This window comes from Leuciscus leuciscus (genome assembly GCF_965113295.1).
Source record: "Leuciscus leuciscus genome assembly, chromosome: 19".
Taxonomy (NCBI): domain Eukaryota; kingdom Metazoa; phylum Chordata; class Actinopteri; order Cypriniformes; family Leuciscidae; genus Leuciscus; species Leuciscus leuciscus.
In genome coordinates, this window is record NC_138743.1 from 18,410,449 (window position 1) to 18,438,395 (window position 27,947).

The 27,947-nt window shown below is 41.2% G+C and overlaps 1 protein-coding gene across 1 annotated transcript in view; it reads right to left on the reverse strand.

Annotated features, from left to right (window-relative positions):
* Positions 1-27,947, reverse strand: part of LOC309481669 (exostosin-1) — a 429,414-nt gene that overhangs the window by 67,249 nt on the left and 334,218 nt on the right. The window contains exons 3-5 of the mRNA XM_082146683.1: positions 24,144-24,237; positions 17,354-17,461; positions 15,541-15,660 (exon numbers count right to left, since the gene is read on the reverse strand). Coding sequence (XP_082002809.1) covers positions 15,541-15,660; positions 17,354-17,461; positions 24,144-24,237 — 322 coding nt within the window. The remainder of the gene's footprint in view (positions 1-15,540; positions 15,661-17,353; positions 17,462-24,143; positions 24,238-27,947) is intronic.

Genomic DNA, 27,947 nt, shown 5'->3' on the forward strand with positions numbered 1-27,947 from the left:
ATTGTTTAAACTCACCTAAATAGTGTTTTAGACGGCTAGCTGTAGTCTCGCGCTGAAGTCTCGTGGGAACTCAGTTGTAGCCGGAAATTTTTTTTTTCCCCCAAACCACTTCAGCGGAAATCCCGCCCTGCAGCTGATTCTAAGGTTTTCATTGGTCATGTCAATTACAGATTGCCTACACCAAACACTGATCCCTAAACCTACCCGTCACTGTAACCTAAACCAATGAAATCGGCTGCAGGGCGGGATTTCCGCTGAAGTGGTTTGGGGGGGGGGGGGGGGGGGGGGAATCGCGCACATAGTGCAGGTGGGAGGAGCGTCGTGTTCCGGCAACAACTGAGTTCCCACGGGACTTCAGCGCGAGACTACAGCTAGCCGTCTAAAACACTATTTAGGTGAGTTTAAACAATGGCTAAGTTGCTAAACGCATCTTGTTGTCATGTAAGGGCCCTGTTCATGTTGGACAGACATTTTAATTGTATTTTGTGTCTGTTAAGAGGCACAAAGACACTCTTTAGGTTTATGCCCCCATAACAGCCGTTTTAGCTGAATGGGAGCTCTGGGCATTAACTGTAACAGCTCCGCGTTGCAAGCACCAATCCGTTTTTTTTTTTTTTTTTCTATAGACAGTACTCACAAAGGTAAAACTATCAAGATTAACTTAAAAATTCACCGGAGTTCTCCTTTAATGTTAATTTTAAATTAAACTATTTTAAACTATTAACTGTAATAAAATGTTTTAGAATGTAATTAACATTAACAATGTATTGCTCATTGTTAGTTTATGATACTTTATACATTAAATTATGTTATTTTACATGGCTCTCTCAAATATTTTATTCTGATTGGTCAGTCACAATGTATTGCGACAATGTATAATGACCGCTTATCCAGTTATTTGAGGCCAGTGTTATACCAAATTATATTTGGTGTAGAATTTGGTGTAACACACTGCGGTCACCGTGATTTTGCCAAGAAAGACCTGTTCCTGAAGTTCCTGAATCAACATTCCTGTCCGAAAATCTATTGCTAACCATATCCTTAACCCTAAACCTAACCCTAACCTTATCCATAAGTTATCCCTTAATGATAGGGAAATGATAGATGAATGACACTGATAGGTGAATGTGGAAGCACCTTACCCTGGTTATAAGCCTAAACTTGGCATAAACTATAAACTTAAACTCTAAACCCTCAAATCTGATTGGCTTATTGGAATGTTGTTGCAGGATCAACAAAGATGTTGATCTAGGATCATGTTGCACTTGGTGAAATCACGTTCACCAACACACCACAGACTCTCTCTCACTTGTTTCATTCAAACGCAGCTGGTGCCTCAATTTCTCAGACTGTATTTACTGTATTAATGAGACCAGAGGACTTTATTATTAATAGTAGGCCTACAGTAATATAGTGCAGACGTGTTCGTCTTGTTGCTAGAATGGTTGTATGGCAAGCAGGGCAAGGCTGAGAGCCGTGGGAAGGGAGCAAGGCTGGTGGCACAAGTGCTAATGAGCGTCACCTGTGCACCACAGCGGTCTCGAGTCCCACAGAGGAACTCCGGAAGGAGTGATGACAGTGAAGGAGAAGAGAGGACCAGACCTAGGGCCACATGTATAAAACCTTCGATAGATTTCATCCTAAAAGTGTGCGTACGCACAAAAGCTAGATTTTGCATACGCACAACAGTTTTCAGATTTATAAAACACGCGTAGACCAGAACCTGCGCAAAATTCAGTTTGTAAAACCCAGTCAGCAGAAGATTGTGTGTACATGTGTCTCCACCCCGTCTCCTCCCCGAAATAACCATATATGGAGCTCACACTTCCTCGTTTTACTATGCATAGCAGCATAACGTCATCTGCATATAATTTCCATGCATATTCCCATACATGTGATACCATGTTTAACACAAGACATTAGGGAAATATTAGATAAGGACTATGTGCCGTCACATTACATTACTAAAACTCTTTCAGTATCCTTGCCTTGTTTTAGAATAAATAAATCAATATTGTATATAATACATTTCAGAGAAAGTTTTCAGGGAAGAGTTATTCTCAATATTTTCCACTGGCCATTTTTAATTGCTTTAAGCAAATAAAATTTATGCAATTTTGCCTATAAGGTAAACATGTATTTTAGGATGGTTTATTTTTAATGGAAACAGATGGGCCTTATTTTATTGCAGTGTACATAATTGTCTGACTAAGCGTTATCACTGATAAAACGAACGTGAAAAAATGAAACGTGCATATCTTATGGTTTCCTTGAAATTCTATCCTTCAAATACAATAGTATTTTTCATAATATTGGGAAGACCCGGAAAATGGTTATCATTAGGCTACTGTCTGTCTGTGCATGACACCAACTGCGTGCAGCAGAGGTTCTACAGCCTACTGTCATTGGAGAAACCGGCCAATGGACCATTTGATCACCGAGCGAGTCCTTCAGTGTCTGTCATTATACTGTCTATGTTGCTAAGCCATCTGCTTGGACGGGGTAAGTGCGCATCATTGATCATTATTCGCGCAAAATAGTTCTGCTAATTATAACACAATTTAAAGCGGATTTATCATCCGCCAAGCAATCCTTGCTGTAGTTAAAAAATTAAAACACAGCATTCCACAGGAAAAGTTTTCAAAAGCAGTGCATCCACTACAAATATTTCTATTTAAATTAATATAAAAATACTGTAACTTCTGGATAATGCTTTCATGAAATTTCAGTACTTAACTCTATTAATAAGAGTGGCATATTTAATCTAAATGTGTATATCAGATGTAAAACAGAGTTTAAATCATTCTGTTTACTTCATTTCTTCACTCACTCCAGTAAAAGAGTGTACACACTTGTAGAGTGTCTGTACGGTGTGGACATTTCAATGCCTTTTTTGTGCATACGCAACGTTTATACATCAGGTCCCTGGATTTTATGTTGTGTTGTATTATGTTTATATGCGGCAGTCGTCCACGAGGGGCTGCCGCTTTACTTTCAATTTGTTGTTTGTTTATTTGGTGATTTAAGTTACGTTGAACATTCGCCGGTTCCCACCTCCTTCTTCCCTAATCAACGAATTTCGTTACAGGTTGATTCGTACACTATAATGGATTATAAAATAATAAAAGGTACGACTTTAAAACAGTTTCTTCTCAAATCAATATTTTATGTCCCCCTCATTATTTATGTTGTTAAAAGCTATGCAATAAGTGATACGACTGTACATTATCCTTTACATATCCTTCTTGTTTGAATTTATTCATTTGTCTAGGCTAAAAGCTGCTAGTTAGGAGCTATATATTTTTCTCGCGTTGGGGTCCTAATTGCGCTGTCAGGGTTTATTTTGCGATAACAACTGGATGTACATTATCTATTACTGAACAAATGTAATATTATTGTAAAATGTCATGATTATGAAAAAATTTATGGCTGACCATATGAGCACATTAACTCAGTATTGTTCATTATTAGTTCATGAAACCTAATGCATAAACAAATGTAACATTATTAGAAAGTGTTACAAAAAAGATAGATATATCAACATAAAAATATAACCCTTTAAACTAGATGTTGTAGAAGCCAGCTTTGTGTGATTATGCCTCAAAAATTAAATAATCAACATGGCCGACTATCTTATCAGTCTTCAGAGGCAACGCCCAGACAACATTCTCAACAGTATGCACACAGGCCTAATTACTCAAATTAAAAGCATTAATCTCATTTTATTACAAGACTAATTAATCACAGTCTGCCTCACCCTCATCTCATTTAAGCCATAAATAACCTGTAACACACACACACGCATGCACACGCACGCACGCACGCACATACACACACACACACACAGAGAGAGAATGTGTCCTGAGTCCTTCTCCCACTGGGCTTGATTGGTTCTGTCTTTCCAGAGCCAATTACAATCAACTACAGTCTAAAACTCTCATGTCAGGGAGCATGTGTGTTTGTGTATCTTTGTGCATTTACATGCTGATGTTTTAATGTGCTGTACGTGGATTGTAGGGATTTTGTCAGATCCACGCAGCAAGTGAAGCATCTTGCAGCTCTTGTGCAGTGGAGCAGGGAAATGAACTCAACGTGGCATATGTTCCTGAGGAAGTGCCAGTAAACCCGAGTCCACGGAGAGGGCATTTGATCTATGTGGTTAATTAGGCAGCATTTATTGCTGCGTACAAACACACCGCACATGCACGAGTATTGAAACACTCATAGTTTGTCAACATGGTATGGTGTGGACCTCACAATGCACTAACTATCAGTCTATACAACAAAGTGTAAATGGTCCCCATAGTATGTTTTTGTACTAATTCTACTTTTTCCCAATGATCTTCGATGTTATCCTGACACCTATTGGTCTGGATGAATGAAGATTGTTTATTAAGTGCTTTAAGTTATTAAATTAATAAATGATTAACTGCAGCACAACTATGGTCGCAAGTTAAGTCATTAGCCAAATAGTTCAACGATTAGGTGATTCCCAAAATCGTTGTTCCAACATGCATTTGCTAACAGCATTGCAAAATTATATGAATGAACTACAGCTCTCAGTAAGATTTTTTTTTTTTTTTTGACTGCATTTATTTGATAAAAAATACAGTCAAAAACAGTAATATTACAAAATGTTATTATAATTCAAAATATCTGTTCCCTTACAAGGAAACAAGACGCTGTGAAAAATAATAATTATAATGGTGAGCGCACAGCTGTTCAGGAAGTGTGTTCATCCTGCCCACATTATATCACAGGTGGGGATACACATGTACACAAGTGTTGCTTGTTTGCAGTGCAGCAAGCTTAGTCAGCCCTTGGGGGGCTGAAATGTGAGCATTGTGAGCTGCTACCGTTGAGAACGCTGCGTTCAAGGAGGGCGCCTCTGCTCACGTACCTGGAGGCTCGGGTCCCGCTTCTGCCGAGGCAGTGTGGCGGCTCAGGTTGTGGGGTTCGCACATGGATCTGGCAGAGGGGTTAGAGACGGGCCTCACCCTTTCTCTGCCTTCACCTGCCAGGTCCAGTGTTTCGTAACAGGGTCTGTAAGCATGCTCTGCGGTTACTTCCGCCATGAGTGAAGGTACAGCAATCATCCAGTTCTGAGGAGCTGGATATTGTTTGTATCGAGAGAAGAGACACTGAAGACTCGTCACTTCAGACTCCTGCATTTGAGGAGCTTGTGAATGTTGTCACTCGCACCATAGCCAAACTAAACATTGACTGGCCAGCCGAGAAACCGGAGCTTTGTCAGAAAAGCAAATTAGACTAACAACCACTTCGTTGAGTCTTGCGTTTTTTTCCCAGGGCGCAGTGGTTCCCAGCGAGTGCTTATCCGAACATCCGTCCGGAAACATAGTGGCATCAGGTTGCTCGCTCACTCCGAGGAGGGCTCTAGAGCAGACTAGTCAGTTTCTGCCTGCTGGTTCGCCGCTTCAGGGCACTGCGCTTGCTGCTCAAGCTATACCTGTAGCCAGTCTCGAGAGACTGGATCCCTTAATAGAGAGGGGGAAGGGTTTACAAGGTCTAGAGCATTTTGATTAAGTCCATTCATTACAGCGGTATACATCCCGGATATCTAAATCAGGGGGCAGACATCCTGTCAATGCAGGGGCCGAGGACCGGGGAATGGAGACTCCACTCCGAGGTGGTGGAGCTCCTGTGGGAGAAGTTAGACCGAGCGGAAATAGATCTGTTCGCATCTCTAGAGATGACTCATTGTCCACTGTGGTTCTCCCTCTCTCATCCAGCTCCTCTTGGGCTGAACGCCATGATGCAGACGTGGCCGAGGTTGCATCTGTACACCTTTCCCATGATTGCTCTGCTCCCGGGAGTTCTGGAGAGAGTTTGCAGGGACGGGTCCGTCTTCTATTAGTATCTCTGTTTTGGCCGGCCCGAGAATGGTTCTTGGACCTCGTGTCTCTCCTCGACGGCTCTCCTCTGGAGATTCCACCCAGTAGGAACCTTCTTTCTTAGGTGCAGGGGTCGATCCTTCACCCTAGTCCCGAGTTGTGGAAACTGTGGCCTTGGCCTCTGAGGGGGCCCAGCTCATAAGTACAGGTCTCTCAACCAAGGTTGTTGAGACCATCCTCCTTTCCTGACCTCCCCCCCATGAGGAAACTCTATGCCCTGAAGTGGATATTATCAACTTCACACTGTGGAAATTTCCAGCTGGACCCAGTTAACTGCCCTGTTGGTACAGTGCTGGAGTTCCTGTAGGTGTATGTTGTGGCCTTAGCTGCTTACCACAGATTCGTTTGGGTGGTGTGTCTTTGGGGAGACACCTTCAAGTAACCCACTTCAAGGAGAGGAAATGGCACAAATCAAAAGACGCATCTGACCTGAGTATGTATCAATCTCCCCTCTCCTCCTTTTCTGTTGATGTTCATGCTGCAAAATCTTCATACTTCCACAACAAGATCAACAGCTCCTCCAACACACGATTACTCTTCAAGACATTCAACTCTCTCCTCTGTCCACCTCCACCACCTCCCGCCTCCTCCTTAACTGCTAACGATTTTGCGACCTTCTTCACCAACAAAACAACAGCTATCAGCAGTCAGTTCTCAGCTCCACACACACAGGAACCCAGACCGACCCCTTCCACAGCCAATACCCCTCTGTCCTCCTTTTCTTCGCTAACCGAGGAAGAAGTATCTACACTTCTCCTCTCCAGTCACCCTACCACCTGCCCGCTTGACCCCATCCCCTCACACCTTCTACAAGCCATCTCTCCCACACTTCTACCATCACTCACACACATCATCAACTCATCCCTCCACACTGGCACCTTCCCTACAGCATTCAAGCAGGCTCGGGTTACTCCATTGCTCAAAAAATCAAAGCTAAACACATCATTTGTAGAGAATTACAGACCTATCTCTCTCCTACCATTCATTGCGAAGACACTTGAAAGAGCTGTCTTCAACCAACTAACATCCTTCTTGTCTCTAAACAACCAGCTGGATGTCAACCAATCTGGCTTCAAGAAAGGACATTCAACTGAGACTGCATTACTGTCAGTCACAGAAGCCCTACGGATCGCAAAAGCTGCTTCCAAATCTTCAGTCCTCATTCTCCTGGATCTGTCTGCTGCCTTCGACACAGTGAATCATCAGATCCTTCTGTCCACCCTCTCATCACTGGGCATCACAGAAACTTCACTCCACTGGTTTGAGTCCTATCTCACAGGTAGGTCCTTCAAGGTCGCATGGAGAGGTGAGGTATCCAGAGCACATCAGCTGACCACAGGGGTTCCCCAGGGTTCAGTTCTTGGTCCCCTCCTCTTCTCCATCTACACCACATCACTGGGACACATCATACAGGCACACGGTTTTTCCTACCACTGCTATGCTGATGACACACAGCTCTTCCTCTCCTTTCAACCAGATGATCCCACAGTAGCTGCACGGGTCTCAAGCTGTCTGGCGGAAATCTCCACATGGATGAAGGAACATCACCTGCAGCTCAACCTGGCAAAGACTGAGCTTCTCGTCCTCCCTGCCAATCCATCTCTACAGCACGACTTCACCATCCAGCTAGAGTCATCATTAATCACCCCATCAAGATCGGTCAGAAATCTTGGAGTAACGTTTGATGACCAGCTGACCTTCACAGATCACATTTCAAAGACAGCTCGATCATGCAGGTTTGCACTGCACAACATCAGGAAGATCAGGCCTTTCCTAACTGAGCATGCAACACAACTTATCGTCCAGGCCCTGGTCATCTCTAGGCTTGACTACTGCAATGCCCTTCTGGCTGGACCCCCAGCATGTGCGACCAAACCCCTACAGATGATCCAGAATGCTGCAGCTCGTCTTGTCTTCAACGAGCCCAAGAGGGCCCACGTCACTCCTCTGTTCATCTCTCTGCATTGGCTACCTCTAGCTGCTCGCATCAAGTTCAAGGCACTGACGCTTGCTTACAGAACTATCACAGGCTCAGCTCCCTCCTACTTTCACTCACTCCTACGAGTCTACATCCCTACCAGACACCTACGATCGGTCAACGAGCGACGTCTCGTGGTTCCATCACAGAAAGCCACAAAATCACTTTCCAGAAAATTCTCATTCACAGTTCCATGCTGGTGGAACGCTCTCCCCACCCTCATCCGGAATGCAGAATCCCTGACAACATTCAAAAAACAGCTGAAAACCAATCTCTTCCGTGAGCACTTAACCTTATAGAAAAAAACAAAAAAAAAACACCACACATCGAAACACCACTTATCAGGCTTATGCTACTCTGAATAATACCTGAACTTCGTATTTTGAGCACTTCCTGCGTTGTTGTTGCTCTTGCCTCTTTATGATGACTCGCTGAATTTAGTCCTAATTTGTAAGTCGCCTTGGATAAAGGCGTCTGCTAAATGACTAAATGTAAATGTAAATGTAACCCGTTTCCTCCGTTACACCTTGATGCATAGGCCTGCAGTCCGCACGAGAGTACCGGTTAGGGATTTGGCTATTGTTTTGGAAGGCCTTTCTTTGGCTCCCTTCGAACAGATTGAAGAGGTTCCTGAGAAGTTTCTCACTCTAAAAACTATCTTTCTCCACACTATTTCGTCTCTCAAGAGAATTGGAGACATACAAGCCTTTTCGGTATTTCAATCATGTTTGGAATTTGCGCCTAGTATGGTGAAGGCTTTTCTTCACCCCAGACTGGGTTATATTCCCAAGGTTCCTACTAATACTGTAAGACCTATTGTACTGCAAGCCTTCTGTCCTCCTCCCTTTCGGACGTCTGACCTAGTCTGACTGAATCTGCTCTGCCCAGTTAGGGCACTAGATGCTTACGTCCACAGAGCTGCCTTGTGGAGAAAGTCGGAACAGCTGTTTGTCTGTTTTGGGTCACCTAGGAAAGGGCTCCCAGCATCTAAGCAGAGGATGAGCAAGTGATTGGTCGAGGCTATCTCACTTGCTTATGAGTCGGCTGGCCAGCCTTCACCTTTGGCTGTATGAGCTCACTTCACAAGGAATATGGCCTCTTCTAAAGCTTTAATGTCAGGACTTTCCCTCCAAGATGTCTGTGATGCAGCAGGCTGGTCCTCACCGCACACCTTTGTGAAGTTCTACGACCTTGATTTGGGCTCCACTCCGGGGTCGCAGGTGCTCTCGTCTAAAGCCCAATTTATACTTCTGCGTCGAACTCACGCCGTAGCTACGTCGTAGACTGTGTGTAGCGCGCGTACCCTGACGTGCACCTCTCCAAAAATGTAACAACGCGTCAACTCTACGTGGACGCAAGCGCGGTGATTGGTCTGCTAAGACCGCTCCCTCGGGTTTCACATGCTCCCTCTGCATGTGTAATTGCGCGTCAACGCGGACAACGACGCAGAAGTATAAATGAAAACCAATGCGTTGCCTACAGAGTAGAGGCTCCGGCGTAGGTCCGATGCAGAAGTATAAATCAGCCTTTAGTGTGCGCATACGATTTCACACAGACCGGCACTTGCTCGTACAGCAGCGTGGGTAAAGCGTTCCCACAGTGTTTCGACGTAGAAAGGGAGCTTCCCTTGAAAGGGAGCATCTCGGTTACATGGTTCCCTGAAAAGGGAAAAAGATGCTAAGTCGCCCTGCCATACTCCCTGCATGCTCGTGATCGACTTGCTTCAGTCTATCAGAAGCTAACACTGTTTGGTCTGGGTATGCTTTATAGTTTCCTGGTCGATGACGTCACCCATCTATGCTTCACAACGCAATCACGCAGAGGAATTCCCACAGTGTTTCGATGCAGCGTATTTTTCCCATTTTAAGGGAACCATGGTTACATACATAACCGAGACGTTTTCTATTTTGTTTTAATAATATTTTAATGTATTTTAAAGCATCTTTGGTGAATAAAAGTATCAATTTCTTTAAGATAGTGATGCCAAACTTTTGAATATACTTTTTACATTGAATCGTACTTTGTACTTTTACATTTATACCTTTAACACTTGAACATTTATTATTATTTTATTAGTATTGTTTAATTATTATCAGTGTTGGGGAAACATACATGAATAATCCTTAGGCTGAAGGAAATGTAAATTCACACATGTACAGTAGAGGGCGCAGCTAAAAAAAAAAAAACTTTTAGCTGTGCTGCCATTCTAGATTGCAGAAGAATAGGACCCATTTTTGCATATTGTTATGGTTGAATTGGATCATCGGAAGTCAGAAGCAAAGACACTGATTAATAAAGTGAGATTTAATACATAAAGTATATTTGTATTATGTAACATATTTAATTATTGTAGGTTTGCGTAATATTCATAGTTTGCATTTCACTGTTTATATTAATTTAGAGAAATACTGAACCTGTTTTTGTGCAAGTGAGATGAATAATGCTCACATTTAGTCTAGAACTACAATAAGCATCATGTTTACACAGCACAAACAACACCTCTGCACTTACTCATGATTTCTCCCAGCATGAGGACAAGAGAGCTGTCAGTCAATAAATGAGAAAACAACTTGCATTACTTATTTGAACTAAACTAGTAATCTGATTATAGCGTTACTTGTAATGTGTTACCCCGACACTGCTTATTATTGTTATTATATCGTTTTTCAAAGTATTACATGTGATCTTAACATGACAGCGCCAGAGTTCATTTCTTTAAAAGCAAAAAAAAATTCTCAGTAATTTTGTTGTTGTTGTATCTCTCTGTCATTTGTATTTGATATGAAGAACTGAGGTTTAGGCAGAAGGGAAAATCCAGACACTGGGCTCAAAATTTCTCGGAACAGAAGCAGGGATTAGGATAGCTCTGGAAAGAAACCAGCCCCAGGAGCCAGGAAAACACAGCGTGGAAAGGTATCTGTTTGGCGACAGCAAAAATATTGTTTACTCGTATTCCCAGAATGTGTGACAGTTTTCAGTGAGGTTGAATTAAGATCACAACTCTCACAATTCTGTTCTCATCTGAGACAGCAGGGAAAAACAATGCATATAAACAATAAAATAATGCAATATAAAAACATATAATTGTGTATAGTAACAGATTTAGCAAGTTAAAAAATTATGTTAAATATTATTAAGTTAAAAATGATGACCTACTTCTGCATAAAGAAACAGGGTCATGGTTAAAGTTTTATTGCAGTAGTTTATAAATAAAAACATAAATTAATAAATTACTTGTCAAATTACTATTGTCATTTAACAAAATTCCATTTGACAAATTGATTATTAAAAGCATTTGGTCAGTGATTTTTTAAATGCAATTTAAAAGATTATTTATCTATTGTTACATTATAAACATCAATTAAATATGCAGTTTTACATATGTTTATTTATTTTTTAATTTGAAAAGTGATATTAATTTACATTTTTATTGTTAAATTAGTACATTAATAATGGATTTCTTTGTTTTATTTAAATGTGGCACATATAGTCCTCCTATAGCTGGAAGCATGACACATTTATAAAACAAAACTGTAAATTTTCATGTAATGTCATAATATTATTGATACAATTTAATATTTATTTTAAATACATTTTTGTAAATTACCATTTAAAGATCAATTTGATTTTGGGTAATCACTCACCAGTATAAAATCTGGGCCCTAAAGCAAAACCAGTTAAGTCCCACTGCTTTATACAATTCAAATGATTACAGTTGTGTTTCTGATCACTGTGGCATGTCGATGAAGTTGGCAGAAAGATTCCTATGTCTGCTTTCTGAACACATTTTTAGTCAGTCATATTTCTGGCAGTGACGTCTGGCAGTTCTCAGTGAGGCCTGTTATTAAAAGACTTGTCCAACACCTTCCTGAGATGAAGAGAAACCAAGCACAAACTTGCCTTACCATCTAGCTGACCAAGGCAGGCCTGTACCCTGGGAGAAAGTTCTCAGAGATGTGAGAGTGAGGGAGGGAATGTTTGTGTAAATCTGTCTGCATTTTTATGTGTGTTGGAGAGGTCTGGAAAAGACCAAGTGCTTTTGATCATGGCAGGTATCATCTTCTTATGTGTGACAGCAACTCATGATGAAAGCTTTTGAAGAAAACAGAAGATGTCAGTGAGGGAGAGAGATAGAGAGAACAAGAAATGAGTGAGTGAAAGAGAGAGACAGAGACAAAACAAAGTGTATGCAAAGCATGATCAGCATTAACTAAATTACCTATATGAACTATGATGCTGTGTGGAAAACAGTAGAGAGTCTCATGTATCAAACTTTACATAGATTTCATCATAAAATATAAGAAAAAAAAAACATACAATTACTTAATTTAACAACCCTAACTTTTACTATGCATACCCTGGTGAAAAAGAAGTGTGCTTAATTGCATTGAATGTGCACTTGTATTACTTCAAATCTTAAAAGTATATGTTAAAAAACTATACCTGAAAATAATATAATTTAATGAAATACAAGGCCACTTAAAAAAGTCCACTTTCATGACTGTTTCTTAACACACTTATAAAAGTGCACGTCACAAAACTGTTAAAAGCTTTACCTCAAAGTATTTTAAATCATTATGTTTTAATAATCTTCTGTCGTGCTTTAAAGAAGTAGACTTATTTTAATGTGACAAACATACTAAAGCACATGCCAAGAATGAGGTAACACTTTATTTTACAATGTCCTTGTTACACGTTGCAGTTACAGTAGTAATAATTATAAATTATGAATAATGACATGCAACTAACCCATAATCACAACCTAATCCCAATCTTAACCCTACAGTAAGTACATACATCTGTAATTAATATAAATTGGTACATAAATGTATATTTTTACAGTAACAATGACACCTTAAAATAAAGTGCAACTGAATGTGATTATAATTTTAACTGTAGTGTTATGATGTCAATATTACATTTAAAGTTTATATACGCAACTACCACTTTTCAAAGAAAGCATTTCGCTTCATAAAATTGAGGTTAAATGACTGGAGTCACATGGATTTCTTTATGATGCCTTTACTACCTTTCTGAGGCTTAACGAGGTAGTTGCGTAGCTGTCAAAGGAGGGACAGAAATCTCTCAGATTTCATTGAAAAGATCTTCATTTGTGTTCCAAAGATGAACAAAAGTATTACAGGTTTGGAACGACATAAGTGTGAGTAATTAATTTTTTGGGGTGAACTATCCCTTTAAGCATAATCCAAAAAAAATAGCCAACACTTTTTAAAAGAAGCCTATACATTAGTATAATACTGACATTACCAAACTAGCAAATAAACCTGATACTAATGTACTGCTAATTTCATTCGTAATTTGTTCATTCATTTAAATTAGAAAAAAAGCTAAACAGATGCATTTTCACAAGTGGATTTTGCATTTTGGATGTCACTGCATTTTGGAAGCAATGACAGAATCAGTTGTGGAAAGGAAAAACAAAAAATAAAGGATTTTTAATTATATATGATATGATATATGATAAATGATATGATATATATTATGTATGATATACGAGATATAATACACTATATTGGCAAAAAGTATTTGGAAAACCCCTCCAATTCATTGAATTCAGGTTTTCCAATCCCTTCCATGGCCACAGTTGTATAAAATCAAGCACCTAGGCATGCAGACGCGTCGCTTATACAAAAATTTGTGAAAAAGTCGGTAGCTCTCAGGAGCTCAGTGAATTCAAGCGTGGTACCGTGATAGGTTGCCATTCGTGAGTCCATTCGTGAAATTTCCTCACTACAAAATATTCCACAGTCAACTGTTAGTGGTATTATAACAAAGTGGAAATAATTGTGAACAACAGCAACTCAGCCACGAAGTGGTAGGCCACGTAAAATCACAATCTCAGCGCATGCTGAGGAGCACAATGAGCAGAAGTCAATAGCTACAGACCTCCAAACTTTGTGTGGCCTTCAGATTAGCTCAAGAACAGTGCGTAGAGCTTCATGAAATGAGTTTCCATGGCCGAACAGCTGCATCCAAGCCTTACATCACCAAGTGCAATGCTAAAGCGTCGGATGCAGTGGTGTAAAGCACGTCGCCACTGGACTCTAGAGCAGTGGAGACGTGTTCTCTGGAGTGACGAACACGCTTCTCGTTCTGGCAATCCGATGGAAAATCAACTTTGTGGGAACAGTTTGGGGATGGCCCTTTCCTGTTCCAACAAAGCAAGGTCCATAAAGACATGGATGAGCGAGTTTGGTGTGGAGGAACTAGACTGGCCTGCAGAGAGTCCTGACCTCATCCCGATAGAACACCTTTGGGATGAATTTGAGAGGAGACTGTGAGCCAAGCCTTCTCCTCCAACATCAGTGCCTGACCTCAAAAATGCGCTTCTAGAAGAATGGTCAAAAATTCCCATAAACACACTCCTAAACCTTGTGGACAGCCTTCCCAGAAGAGTTGAAGCTGTTATGGCTGTAAAGGGTGAGCCAACTCCATATTAAACCCTACGGATTAAGAATAAGAGTCCCCAACATAACTACAACTACGAGGAATGATACTGTCAGAGTGATTCTTTTCCAGCTGATGATGATAAAACAAGACAGCCAATCCAAATCTGTCCTACTTTAAAGCATGTGTGGCTATTATGTTCCCATAACATAACTGAATTGTGCACTTAAAATAAACATAACATAATAGTCCATTGCTGTGAAAGCTAATATACTGTTGTTATCATTATAGCGTTTTCTTTCTTTTTATTTTGGTGTGAATGGGCCAGACTCTGGGACAAAAGAAGAACTAAATGAGGATCAATATCAGAGAGGCGTTTTCGAGATGCCGAGAGCTCCACATCCGTGACTAACTTGGACTTGACAGAGCTTCACGAGTCACGACTTGACAGGGACGCCGCTCTTGCATGTACTTTATTAGACTGGTGGGCAAATGTACATAAAACAAATCAATGTTATGTAACTCAACATGATGAAATGTTAGAATATGATCAGTATATTATTCTAATGTTGATCTAGCTTACTGCTAGTCTCACATAGAAAACAAAACTAACACATAGAATAACATTATAACTTTCAACACACTCAAATGCAGTTTAGTGTGATAGTGTACACCAAGTGAAATAGCGCTGCGTTACCTCACAAGTTTAATTCGTCAAATAAACTGACCTGTGTGAGTATTAATTCAGCACTTGCGGGTAGTTCGGTAGAATGAAATGTCCTTATTCCTAATATTTGCGGGACTTGCGTATGGTGCTGATATCTGTCTCTTATTAGCAATCGCTCCCTGCTTCATATCACAGTCATGTTAAAAAACATGATTGTTTTCACTCATCCCTAAACATTATTAGATCCATCATACAAGTCCCATCATTCCACTTATCACTGCGTCATCAACCTACGCCTTTGTTATTGTTAAGAGGTTAGCGACCCTTAGCGCTGAAAAAAAATTACATATTGTAGCTTTAAGAAAAGTCATCTTTCATCTTTTGTGAAAGTCATTCAGGTTTGGAATGACATGACGGGGAGTGAATGACAACATTTTTTTTCTTTTTTTCAAACTATCCCACAAACACACTGTACAAACTACATCAACCAGCTGGCAGTCCCTCGTTCACACATTTTCCCCAGTATGACTCATTTGGACGAGGCAAATCTCTTTCTGCTGTATCTGAGGACTCACCTCTAATGTGGTTAAGACTATCTTTGTGACGGAGGAGAAGTAGGCGTCCCAAAGGAACTGTGTCTGCTGCCGCAGTGCCAGGATTCTGTCAGAACTCACAGACCTGGTGATAGATGGAACCTGGAAGAGTGAGACAGAGCAAGATCTGCTTTCAGATGTAGCCTACTGTGTGTTTGTGTATTCAAGGATGCTTTAGTGGTTCGCCCAACTTTTGGGCTGTCTGTAATTCAAGTGTCAAGCGGATATTGATAAGATTTGCAGCAATTAACAACTAAAATTATACTCTGGACCTCACACAAAACTATTACATACAACCAGAGAGCACTTCAAATACAATGCCTTTTACGGTTTGCTTCATTGTATTTTTAAGAAAGGGTTAAGGTTAGGTTTGGAGTTAAGAGAGGGATTATCAGCTAAAAACTAAAAAAGATTATATTAAACACAATAATTTTATTTTATTGACAGCCCTATTATAAAAAAAAAAGAAAGTTTTTTCAATAACTAACATTAATAGCAGATAGAAAAGATACACTGTTAAATCAATGCAAAGTAAATATTCTCCAAATAATATTGTAATAATTTGCTTTGGCCTTAGTAGTGGCCATATAAAGTTATTTAATTATGGAAACAAGTTGTCTTTAATATGGTGTTTAATATTTTTTATTATAGTGTATAAGCTGGACATTATACATGAAAATACTGTATATAGCCGCCTTTCTATATCAAATGTTGGGGACCCTGGAACAAAAAAAGTTTATATCCTGTCCTATTCTGCCCTACAAAACAAAAAGGCAGTAACTGCATTTTTGGTCAAAAATGAGTTATTATCATTTTCATGACATTCAAGGCATCCTTTGTTATGTGACAAAACATCTTATCTCAAATGTGTGTCGTTTTGGAGAAAAATGGTAATAGTTTTTGGAGAATCTGTAGTTACTGCCTTTTTCCTTGGTATGGTGCCACGTTTTTGGTAAGTAATACAAAGCAAGTTTACAAAGCAAGAATACAGTAACTGCAAAATAGGGGTAAAATATCTAATTAAATATGAGGATTGATATGTACAAAGAATAAGCTAATATAAAGTAACAAAACAGCCACATGTCCAATAATCTACCTACAACTACTTAGGCTGGATGACAGGATAACTTTAAAGTCATTTTTCTCAGTTCTGCACTCTGCGTAGTTACTGCCTTTTTGCTTTGTAGGGCAGTATTAATGTGACATAAAACATTACAGTAATTGGTGAAATGTGTGTATTTGAATTTGTTTGTGTGTGTGTGTGTGTGTGTGTGTGTGTGTGTGTGTGTGTGTGTGTGTGTGTGTGTGTGTGTGTGTGTGCAAGCCTAAAATGTCATTTATTACTATTCTGTACTGTATGTTATACCAGAAAAATCTTAAAATCAGAAAAAAATTACGTTAGAAGAGACCTCATCAATTGTGTCATGCAAAAAATATGAAGATATCAGTTGTCTCTGAATTAATTAAAAGCTTTGGGGAAAAGTGTGATACTATCACCCCTAAATAACATTTAAAACGTCCGGATTAATAGATCCGATTGAGAATTTGTGCAACATTTAATTAAAGCTCACAGTGCAGTGAGTGGTCACTTTAGATGTGGGACAAAGCAGGTCAGCTGTTTCAGTCTGCTGTTGAGAGGAAGGATGGATTTTAAATGGATAGTTATATAGTAGTGTTTTCTCATTACTGTGTGATCACATTAGTATAAAGAAGACTATGACGATGTGTTTGTGGAGTGTCTTGAGGGAATTGTGCACTGATGGTGTGATGTGAGTGTGTTTGTGTGTGTGTGTACCTGCAGCAATAATCTCTCATCTCCAATGATAGCGGCTTTACTCCAGTCAATGACCTCTGAGAAGGGCAGCTCCCATCCGTTACTCAGCAGCACAGGAATACAGGCCGCCTGTGGAACACACACACACACACACACACACACACACACACACACACACACACACACACACACACACACACACACACACACACACACACACACACACACACACACACACACACGTACATATCAAATCCTCACCACTCTACACAACTGCCACCAACAACTGTACAACACTTTCACAGTGTTCATTTCAATCAATGAACTGTTGTCAAAATGAACACTGACACCTTCAAACAATGCCATTTTCTCTGTGGACTTTTTTTCTATATTTGCCAATAGCGTCTAAATTCTAAAATGTTCAGGAATTCTAAATTCTTCGGCATCATTTTACAATGAGGTTCCAATTTGTTAACATTATTTAACTACATTGCAAGAACTAACTATGAAAAAAACTTCTAAAGCATTTATTAATCTTTATTTATATTAAATTCAAAGTGCTTTGAAAAAAGGCTTTCCTTTTACCTTACCTATTTCCTAAACGAGTTATCAGTAATTCCAGCCTTATTTCCTGCATGAACCTAACAAATCTGCATAATGCCAGCCTATGGTCCTAATTGGCTGCATGGAACAATGTCTACTTTGACACTCAAACACTGTTGCTGAGGCCTGGAAGAATGTGGTTTGTGTTGTAGACATGTCGAGAAGACACTGTTTTCTGTGCTGAGAAAGCAAATATATTTTGCTGCACTTCCGAAGGATTACGACTCTCAGGCTGGAATTGATACAGTAAAACTGACGCCATCGTTACTGTTCGTATCACTGTTTATCAAGCACAGAGGAAGCCACCAGAGCTGAAATTAAGATATGGCAATGGACGTTTTGTTTCCGAAATGCTCTGTAAGCGGAAGATATGTAGACTGTGTCATTCAGCGTGAGCATGCCGTGTTGTTATTCCAAACACATTTGTGAGTGTGTGAAGAATGCTATTTTGAGTGGATCATTCATGTAAATGATTCATGCCGAATGAGAGGTACGTGAACCCACTGCAGGGTTCAGTTTCAGTTTCGATTTTTAAATCATTTATTTTTATGTATATATGTTTCTCTTTTTTCTCTGTTCTGAATAAGCCTACCATTCAATTTAAAGGATTTAGAGTGAGGGGAAGAAAAATAAACGTTTAAAGTGTTTAGAGTTTGTTAACGTTTCATTTTATTTACCAGTATTTTACATTATTTCTGAATCTAATAATAATATGCGACTTATATACAGATGCAACTTATCTATGTTTTTTTTTTCTCAACTACGCAAGTTTGACCAGGTTCGACAAATTTTCTGGAAAATGTGGTAAATAGGCCTAATAAAATTGAGCTGTAGCCTATTGTTAGAAAGCAGATTTACAATGGCGACCGTTTTCACCAATAAATCGAGCATATTATGTTCATCACTCTCTCCCACATTAACTTTGGGTTTAATCACTGTTATAATTATAAGGGGGTCCTTGGAAAATGTTCTACCTTATAAAGGGTCTCTCACTCCAAAAAGTTTGAAAACCCCTGAGCTAACCAATAACCACATTTTTTTTTCATATCTCCCAGAGGACTACTAAGAACTACTATACGGGTTCATAATTAAAGGGATACTCCACTTTAAAATGAAAATTCTGTCATCATATACTCACCCTCATGTTGTATCAAACCTGTATGAATTTCTTTCTTCTGCTGAACAGAAAGGAGGATATTTAGAAGAATGTCAGTAACCAGACAGTTTACTATGGAAGTCAATGAGACCAGAAACTGTCTGGTTACTGACATTCTTCTAAATATCTTCCTTTCTGTTCAGCAGAAGAAATAAATTCATACAGGTTTGAAACAACATGAGGGTGAGTATATGATGACAGAATTTTCATTTTAAAGTGGAGTATCCCTTTAACATCAATAATGCATAATGTATAATTAATTCTAAAGTGTAGATCATGGTAACCCACTAGAAATGACTCAAGTGTTACCAAATCCTTCAAAAGGCATTACTAATTATTTGGATCAGTATTCTAAAGTGAAAAGCATGCAATGACTGAAATCATTGTAAGCTTTTGAGGTTTATGTAAAGTATTGGATAGTAATGACTCTAATATTACTACATTCTTCTAAAGGAATTACTAATTATTTGGATCAGCATTCTAAAGTGAAACGCATGAAAACTCCCTAGTAATGACTGACTGAGATTTCGGATAGTAATTCATTCAGATAGATTTGGTAACACTTGAGTCATTATAGTGGGTTACCATGATATTCACTTTAGAATACTGATCAAAATAATTAGTAATTCCTTTAGAAGGATGTAGTAACATTAGAGTCATTACTATCTAAGGGTACAAGCTTTTCCTTTGAGTTTTCCGCGTACAGACATTGTCAAAATGATCCCCATTCACACAGATCCACGAAAACGACTAAAAACGGTGTATTCTGCTGCCAGTCCATTAGATGACGATGAAACACTATAGACTGAACACGTAATATGCATGTGCATAACGTTATCGTCTTCAGAGATTCACGTTTTTGTAGTTTACACCCAGACCATTTTCAAAAATTTGCAGTTTGAAACCCGTTTTCTAAAGTTTGCGTTTTCATGCACCCAAAACGGTGTTGTCATGTAAACAAACGGCCAAAACGCATAAAAAGTTTTTAGTTGAAAACGGTGTCGTGTAAACAGCCCCTAAGACTCTACTACCTAACAAAACAAAAACTGTTTATGAACCAATAACATCATAGATTTGTATAATTGGTCTTCAAGGAGGCAGGTAGTCTGCAGGATTAGGTTTGGGTGAGAAGGCCTTTAAATTCAAGACTGCACCTGACCGTCCAGCATTCAAAGGTGACAGTCATATGGAAGACTTAAGGAGGTTTGTGCCAGATAGTGGAGTGAGGCAGAGACCACCGCTTTGGTAATCCCACCTGACCTTTCACACAGACACCTTCCATCACACACACAGATGCCTTCTCTCACACCATGTGTGTTTTTTTTTTTTTTTTAATCGGGATGGTTGACAACACAAGGACTGCCCCACATGCACCAGCATCTAAAAGCCTTTTGATGTCTCTTTTCAAAGTGCTCCCATCAAAGAGCACCACGCAGGGAGCCACTGCCTCACTCAACTGCTGGAGAGATGTGAAAAATACTGAGGAAATTCAAACACTCTGTGTTTACCTCCCATATCTGACTGACAAATATCGGTTTTGACAGGCTAAAGATGGGACTGAAAAGAGTCTTCACTGGAAGCATATGGACACTTTTTTATTATTATTAATCCACTTTCTTATTTTATGCAACTTTATACATATTAGAATATGGACTATTTCTCATAAAGTGGCCTTCATAATTAGATTATTTTTTTATTTTTTTATTTTTTGTGGAAAATAACCTTTCATTACTACTATATTACTATACTATAACATCTATTGGTCTATCAATTAAATTTAACACACTAGCTTTTTTATATGTATTGCTTGAAAAGTGTTTAATTGTGTTCTTTTTTTAAAATTAAGTGTCTAAAATAAAAACTGACAGTAAAGATTGTATTTATTTTGTTACAAAAAATCTATTTGAAATAAAGTCTGTTCTTTTAAAATTTATATTCATCAAAGAATCCTGATTTTAGGTATTAAGGTTTCCACAAAAATATTATTCAGCAAAATAATTTTCAGTTGTGAAGATAATAAGAGCATCAACTCAGTTTCCCTTTCGTCAGTCACTACTAAGTAAGTCAAGACTGATGAATGGGGTTCGCTTGCAAGGCTATCTACTTCGAGTGAAAATAAACGAGCCAATGCACATTGGCATGCGATAATTGCAACAGATGCTGTCCATCACGGTGCAAGCATATAATGAGCAGCAGGTGCGTCGCATCCTTGTCTTTCGGAGCCAGATGGTGTATGCTGTTCCTGACTCCTGCAAAGATCTACTGCTGTGTCTTCGAGTCTCTGCTGAGAAGAATCTCTGATTCCTAGTGTTGGTGTGACAACACGGACAGCGGGGGTCGCGATCTCTCGGTGTCTTTCTTCAAAGAGCATAAACAGCTGTTTTCATAGCTTTGTTGGTTCGGTGGGCGTGACGTTGAGAGTGAGTGCTCACACTAGGTTGCATTCCTGATGTGTAGCCGCGGCTATCTCCCTGTGCGTTTCAGCACCTCAGAGCACTTCTGAAAGAGCTAACACGGTCTGTCTGCGTCTTTTTCAAGATGTCATTGAGATCGTGTGTTTCTGGATGCGGCCAATGTTTGACTGGCTGACGGGCATGATCGCTGTATCACGTGCTTGGGCTATAGGCACGCTAAAATGGCGCTCATGGATGACTCATGTTCCCATTGCGGGAACATGACCATCGCGGCGTTACGGTCGAGACTCCGTTACCTCGAAAGAGGTGGAGCCTCTTCGCTTATTCCCCGATCTAGCGCTTCTTCTGCTCAGCAGATCACAGTGAAAGGTAACCCGCCGAGCCAATCTCCTTGGGCCCCTCACTCCTCTATAACGCTACCCGTGGAGCCTCCAAGAGAGTGCGCTGGGCCGTCTGCGGTGGTCCCAGTCGTTTCTTTTGGAGCACCACCGGATAATAAAATGTCGGTCGCTGCATCGGAGGGTGAGCTAATGTCGGACACCTTGAGCATGGACGGACACCTTTTTCTGCCCAAAACCGTCCTGGTGCCTCTTTCTCCCTCACTACCCTCGACGGCGGAGCAGCTAAGGGTTACGTGGAGATCACCCCGGTGGAGCGGTTTGTGGCGATGCAGCCCAGTGGCCAGTAGCGCGAAAGACCCGTTCTTAGTGTCGGCTTGCAACGCCACTCCCGCCCCAATGGGCCGGATACTTGCGTCTATTTGTCCAGTAGTGTTCCCCAGAAATGGCTAACCCTGTGAGTTCCTCCATCACCCCTGCGGCAGTCAGACGTTGCGGAGTGTTTGACGCCAGGCCTACACTCGTATGCATTGTGGAACCTGTGATAGGCTGGGTGTCCATATGTGGCGGTCCCTGCAGCGACCCCATATGTGTATTCCTCCACGATCAGCTCCTCTGCGAACGAGCCCGTGTCTTTCCCTCGACAGAGCCCGCACTGTCATCTCTGCTGGTGTTCTTTCCCCCCTATAACTAGGCTGGAACCACCCCAGAGACTGCCATTTGTTGTACTACCCTGCTTGGCTAGTCCATGTGTGTAACCATCACAGTGCCTCCCTCCGGGGTAGGATGTGACTTCCGCAGCTTTCCCAGCATTATCCAATACAGAGTGGGTCTTGTGGAAAGCAGTGACTGACCTTCTCTGCTTAGAGCTCCTACTTTCTGCCCAAAACTGCGGTCAGGCCTGGAGGCTCAAGCGGAGCGCTGGAAGGGCCAGCAGCCGTGGCGTTTTGATAGATATCCCCATTCGTCATTCTTGACTTACGTAGTAGTGACTGATGAAGGGGAACGTCTCGGTTACGTATGGTAACCCTCGTTCTCTGAGGAGGGAACGGAGACGCAAGTCCCCTTGCCACAGTTGCTGAGCTTCCACTGTACGGCAGAGTCACAGGTCCGGCTACTCAGCGGAAAAACAAGAATGCGACGCACGTGCTGCTCATTATATGCTCGCACCACGATGCACAGCAGCTGGTGCAATTATCGCATGCCAATGTGCATTGGCTCGTTTAGTTTCATTCAAAGTAGATAGGCTCGCAAGCGATCCCCTTTCGTCAGTCTTGACTTACATCTCCGTTCCCTCCTTGGGGAACGAGGGTTACCATATGTAACCGAGACGTTCTAGAGCATCAAATCAGCATATTATAATGATTTCTGAAAGATCATGTAACATCAAAGGCAGTAAATTTACATTTTGAAATTATTTTTTAAAGTGATCAGTATGTATATGAATATATATACCATACAGTATATCATAAAAAAAATACTGTAAACTTAATAATGTTACAAGTTACTATTGATAATATTAATACTATTATGTGTTATGCAAACTCTATGTTCATCTTAGAATCCTCCATGTGTAGCATTGACAATTTCTGCATTCTAGCTGAAGCTTCATCTCATGCTTTCTGCATCACTGCTCATAGGTGTTACTTGCTTATATGCCACTTTTCACATACTTTACAGTTCACAAAACAGCTCATCTTCTCAAACTTAGATTAAAATAGTTGCTTAATTGGTATTGGGAACATCAAAATATAATATAATGTACAAATGTTATGTGGTAGAGAACTGTATTTTTTTCCTAATACAAAAAAACGAACAAAAAACGAACAAAGTGATGGAAGTGGAGTTTCAGCTGCATAGTTGATTATCATAGTTGATAACCTCAGAGGAGAGACTGAGAAAAGAACTAATGGATAACCACCCAGAGAGAGAGAGAGAGAGAGAGAGAGAGAGAGAGAGAGAGAGAGAGGAGAGAGAGAGAGAGAGACAGAGAGAGAGAGAGAGAGAGAGAGAGAGAGAGAGAGAGAGAGAGAGAGAGAGAGAGAGAGAGAGAAAGAAAGAAAGCAAGTGAGCGATTTATTAATAGTTCTCTTCACCTCTCCTCTTCAATATAAGAATCTCTGGGTGTTTTTGAAAAGATGACAGAATGTCAATATCAATAACCCCTACATCAGAGTAGTGTAACCTCAGGGCTCCAAACGGCTGAGCCCTAAAAACATCCAAATCAATCAAAAACACCTGTTATGAAAGGAAGCATGCAGTGAAAGTGTTTTAGACAGGCAAACTTCAGAGTCACCTACCTGCAGGGCCTCTAGAAAGCGGAAGGACCCAAGCCGCCTGCCCCGAGGAACAAGGCAAAAACTGGAGTTGTGTAGCAGCTCCTGGTAATCAAACCTGTAGACACACACATAAACACAAAATGCCAGAAAACATTAGAATCTGCTCTTTAAAAAAATATATACAAAGTTATATTGTTAAACATTTGTTCCCTTTCGAATGGGAACTCGCACTGCGTTGATTAACGCTAAGGGGAACGCCTCAGGTGTGACAGCTGTCTGAAATTACTATCAAATCACGGCAATCCTATTGACTGACGACAGCCCATGAATCATTAACATGCGACCTGGAAGTATCTAAAGGCACTTTGCAAACATGATAATCGTCTTTTCGTCTTCAGGGACTGTTCTGTCTGTAAGCGCTTGAAAATCAGGTAATTATGAAATGCACTGAGAAGGCTGAGTGCTTTCAGAAGTGTGCGGACCTGTGCTCAAGATATTTGACGCCGGGTGACACACACGAACTGTGCGTTTTCTGTCTGGGAAGGTCTCGAGGGAACTGCCTGTGCAAATTGTGAGAGTTTTTCTTTGAGAGCGCTCCACTCTCGTCTGGCCCTCTTCTCGAGAGAAGAGGGTTCGGCGTCTGGACCTCGCGGCTCAGGTCCCGCTTGTGCTGATAAAAAAAAAAAAAAAAAAGCAGAGCGACGACGTGTGTTATGGGGTTCCCAGATGGAGCTCGCGATTGCCTTGAGAGCGGTCAGCGGCTGATGAGGGTGAGCTGCAGGTGGATGATGAAAGTAAAAAAAAAAAAAAGACCTTTGTCCGGCAGCGAGTACTCTTCCGGACGAACAGGAGATGGCTGATGAGGGTGGTGATAATCGGATAGATCCTGAATCTTCTCAGCCACCCTGCCCCCTGTATGCTGAGCGTGGTTGGTGTTATGGAACGCGCCGCAGGCAAGTTGCAGCTGCCGTGGCTGCGAATTGGGGGAAAAATCGCTCGCGATAAGAGCGGTTTCTCCCCGGACATAAACCACCAGCTCAGGTGAGCCTTCCATTTCTTCCCGATGTCCATACTGAGATCGAGAGGACATCATATTCTGCCCGTATCCACTGACATCAGCAGGCTAGTCTCGCTAATACTGAGGGAATAGGACAGCGGACATCGACACTGAGAGCATGTACACATGTATGCCCTGCCAGTTTGAATGGCAGGGCATACATGTAAGCGGGTCAGGCCGGTGATGCCCTGCACACCATGGCGGTGTTGCAGGTATACCAGGCCGATCTGGTGAGGGATCTCAACCAGGGGGTGGGGCCCCTGAGGCGGTTACTGAGCTGCGCCACACCACAGATCTAGTTCTCCGGGCCACCAAACAGACTGCTGCCGCGATCGGCCGGTCGACGGCGGCGATAGTGGCCACAGAGAGACGTGTGGTTGAACCTGGCCAACATTGGGGAGAAAGAGAAAGGCTTTCTCCTTGATTCGCTGGCTTCGCCCTCCGAGCTTTTCGGCACCTCCGTGCGTTTTTTGCTGAGTACACTGCCATGGGCAATGTGATTAGGTACCAGGATGCTGTAGGCGCGGTATAAACAGCTTATCTGCCAACGAAGGCTGCGCCGTTATGTAGTAGGGCTCAGCAGGCCTCCTTGACTGGGCAGCCCGCAAGAGGGCGCGGTAGGCCAGCTTACCTCAGGTGGTTGGCCTTAGTAGTTTGGGCATTAGACTCACTGAAACAGGCTACCAGGCAGACCATGTGCTTCCCTCATTGAGGGTCACAATGAGTACTTGGCCTGCTGAGTCTGGTCAGATGGTCGTAGGCTTCTCGTGAGGCCTCCCAGTTAGCTCAGTCTTTAGGCCTTTTCAGGCCTCCTCAGTGCTTTGAAACACAAGTGCTGGGTAGATCTGTGGATCGAGCGGAGAAACTCCCCTCGCTGGCAAGGGTTGTAAGCGCTATGCTGAGTCATGCTCTCCTGGATACCCAATGCGGGACGAGTGGTTAACTGTCAGCTTCACTGTCCCCCGGGTTGGATGCCTTATCTAAAGGCAAGTGTCCAGAGGCTCTGTCTTCGGACAGACAGGAATTTGGCCAGACTGAAATGTCCCATGTAAGTGACATAAGCTCAGGCCTTCCTGGTGGCATTTCGGGTGAGTATGTTCCCCTGAATAGTGATTGGCTGGGGCTCCTTAGGGTTCCCAAAACACATTCCTTAGAAGGGACCCCTTCTAAAATTTGAAGATGTGGTCCTAGGCCCTTGAGCAGGCCCAGGTAGGCCTTTCATTAAACAATTTTTATGGAGGTTTCCTGTGGAACGTATAGCTTGGGCTATGACCGTAGGCAATGCTGTCACTGACAGCCCAGTGTGACCTGAGGGTGAGTGGTTCTGGCATTTCATTTGAATTTGCTGGTTTTGACAGTTGTCACTGCCAATGAGTATGCACTCCCCTTGGCATGGTGGTGTTGGTATATCGTATATCGCATATCGACGCAGTGCGAGTTCATTTTCGAAAGGGAACGTCTAAGTTACGACTGTAACCTCTGTTCCCTGAGAACAGGGAACGAGACACTGCGTCTTTTCGCCATGTCTCGGGGCCAGCCTACCACACAGTCCCTTCAGACGAAAAGGGGATTATCATGTTTGCAAGGCGCCTTTATATACTTTCAGGTCGCACGTTAATGATTTATGGGCTGTCGCCGGTCAATAGGATTGCCGTGATTTGATAGTAATTTCAGACACCTGTCATGCCTGAGGCGTTCCCCTTAGCGTCAATCGACGCAGTGTCTCGTTCCCTGTTCTCAGTCGTAACCTAGACGTTAGTTCATTGTCAAAAGCTGTGAATGATTCTAAATGCAAGTATATAACACATTCCCAAATGCACAACACACTGTTGGTGGCAAAAAGTAGGTCGAGCTAATGGTAACATCAATCCCTAAATCACCAATCAGCAAGCATGGGCATGTTCACATCAATAAAACATTTTATAAAATATATTATAGATATCAAATAAATATATAATAGATACAGTACATAAACAATAAATTAATAGGCCAGTTTCTCAACCAGGGGCTGGGGCCCACTATGGGCCTCCTATATATATATATATATATATATATATATATATATATATATACACTCACCTAAAGGATTATTAGGAACACCTGTTCAATTTCTCATTAATGCAATTATCTAATCAACCAATCACATGGCAGTTGCTTCAATGCATTTAGGGGTGTGGTCCTGGTCAAGACAATCTCCTGAACTCCAAACTGAATGTCAGAATGGGAAAGAAAGGTGATTTAACCCTCTGAGGTCGAGAAACGCGCCGACGCGTTTTGCTGGATTTTTTTCACATAGCAGCAACATAAACTTAAATTACTCCGTCATTTATGGTTATACAGAAAAAAGAAATATAAAAAAATAATCTGTGATATTTCTACTTTTGTATGTGTCCACTTACAATCAAATCAAAACATTGTGCTTTTGTAAAATAAAGAAAATAAACAGGGTGTGCGTTCTGCCTCTCCGTCGCGGTGAACTTTTTTTTCTTGAGCACGTCTATAAACTGAAACAAAACTCAGCGAATACTTCTCACACATTTATGAGCCATATACCTTTATACACATTTAAGTGTGTACTTTTAAATGATCGGATTCAAACTGAAAACAAATATTCTCTGTTTAAGTAATTTTTATAAAACCAACAGGATGTCCAGTATCTCAAACGCTTGCTAATTACTTTTTAATTCGACACGCCCACTCGCGCAAAAGAGATTCACATGCAAATCTCCACATGGAACGCGAACGCCCTCGTTACCTCAAACACAAAA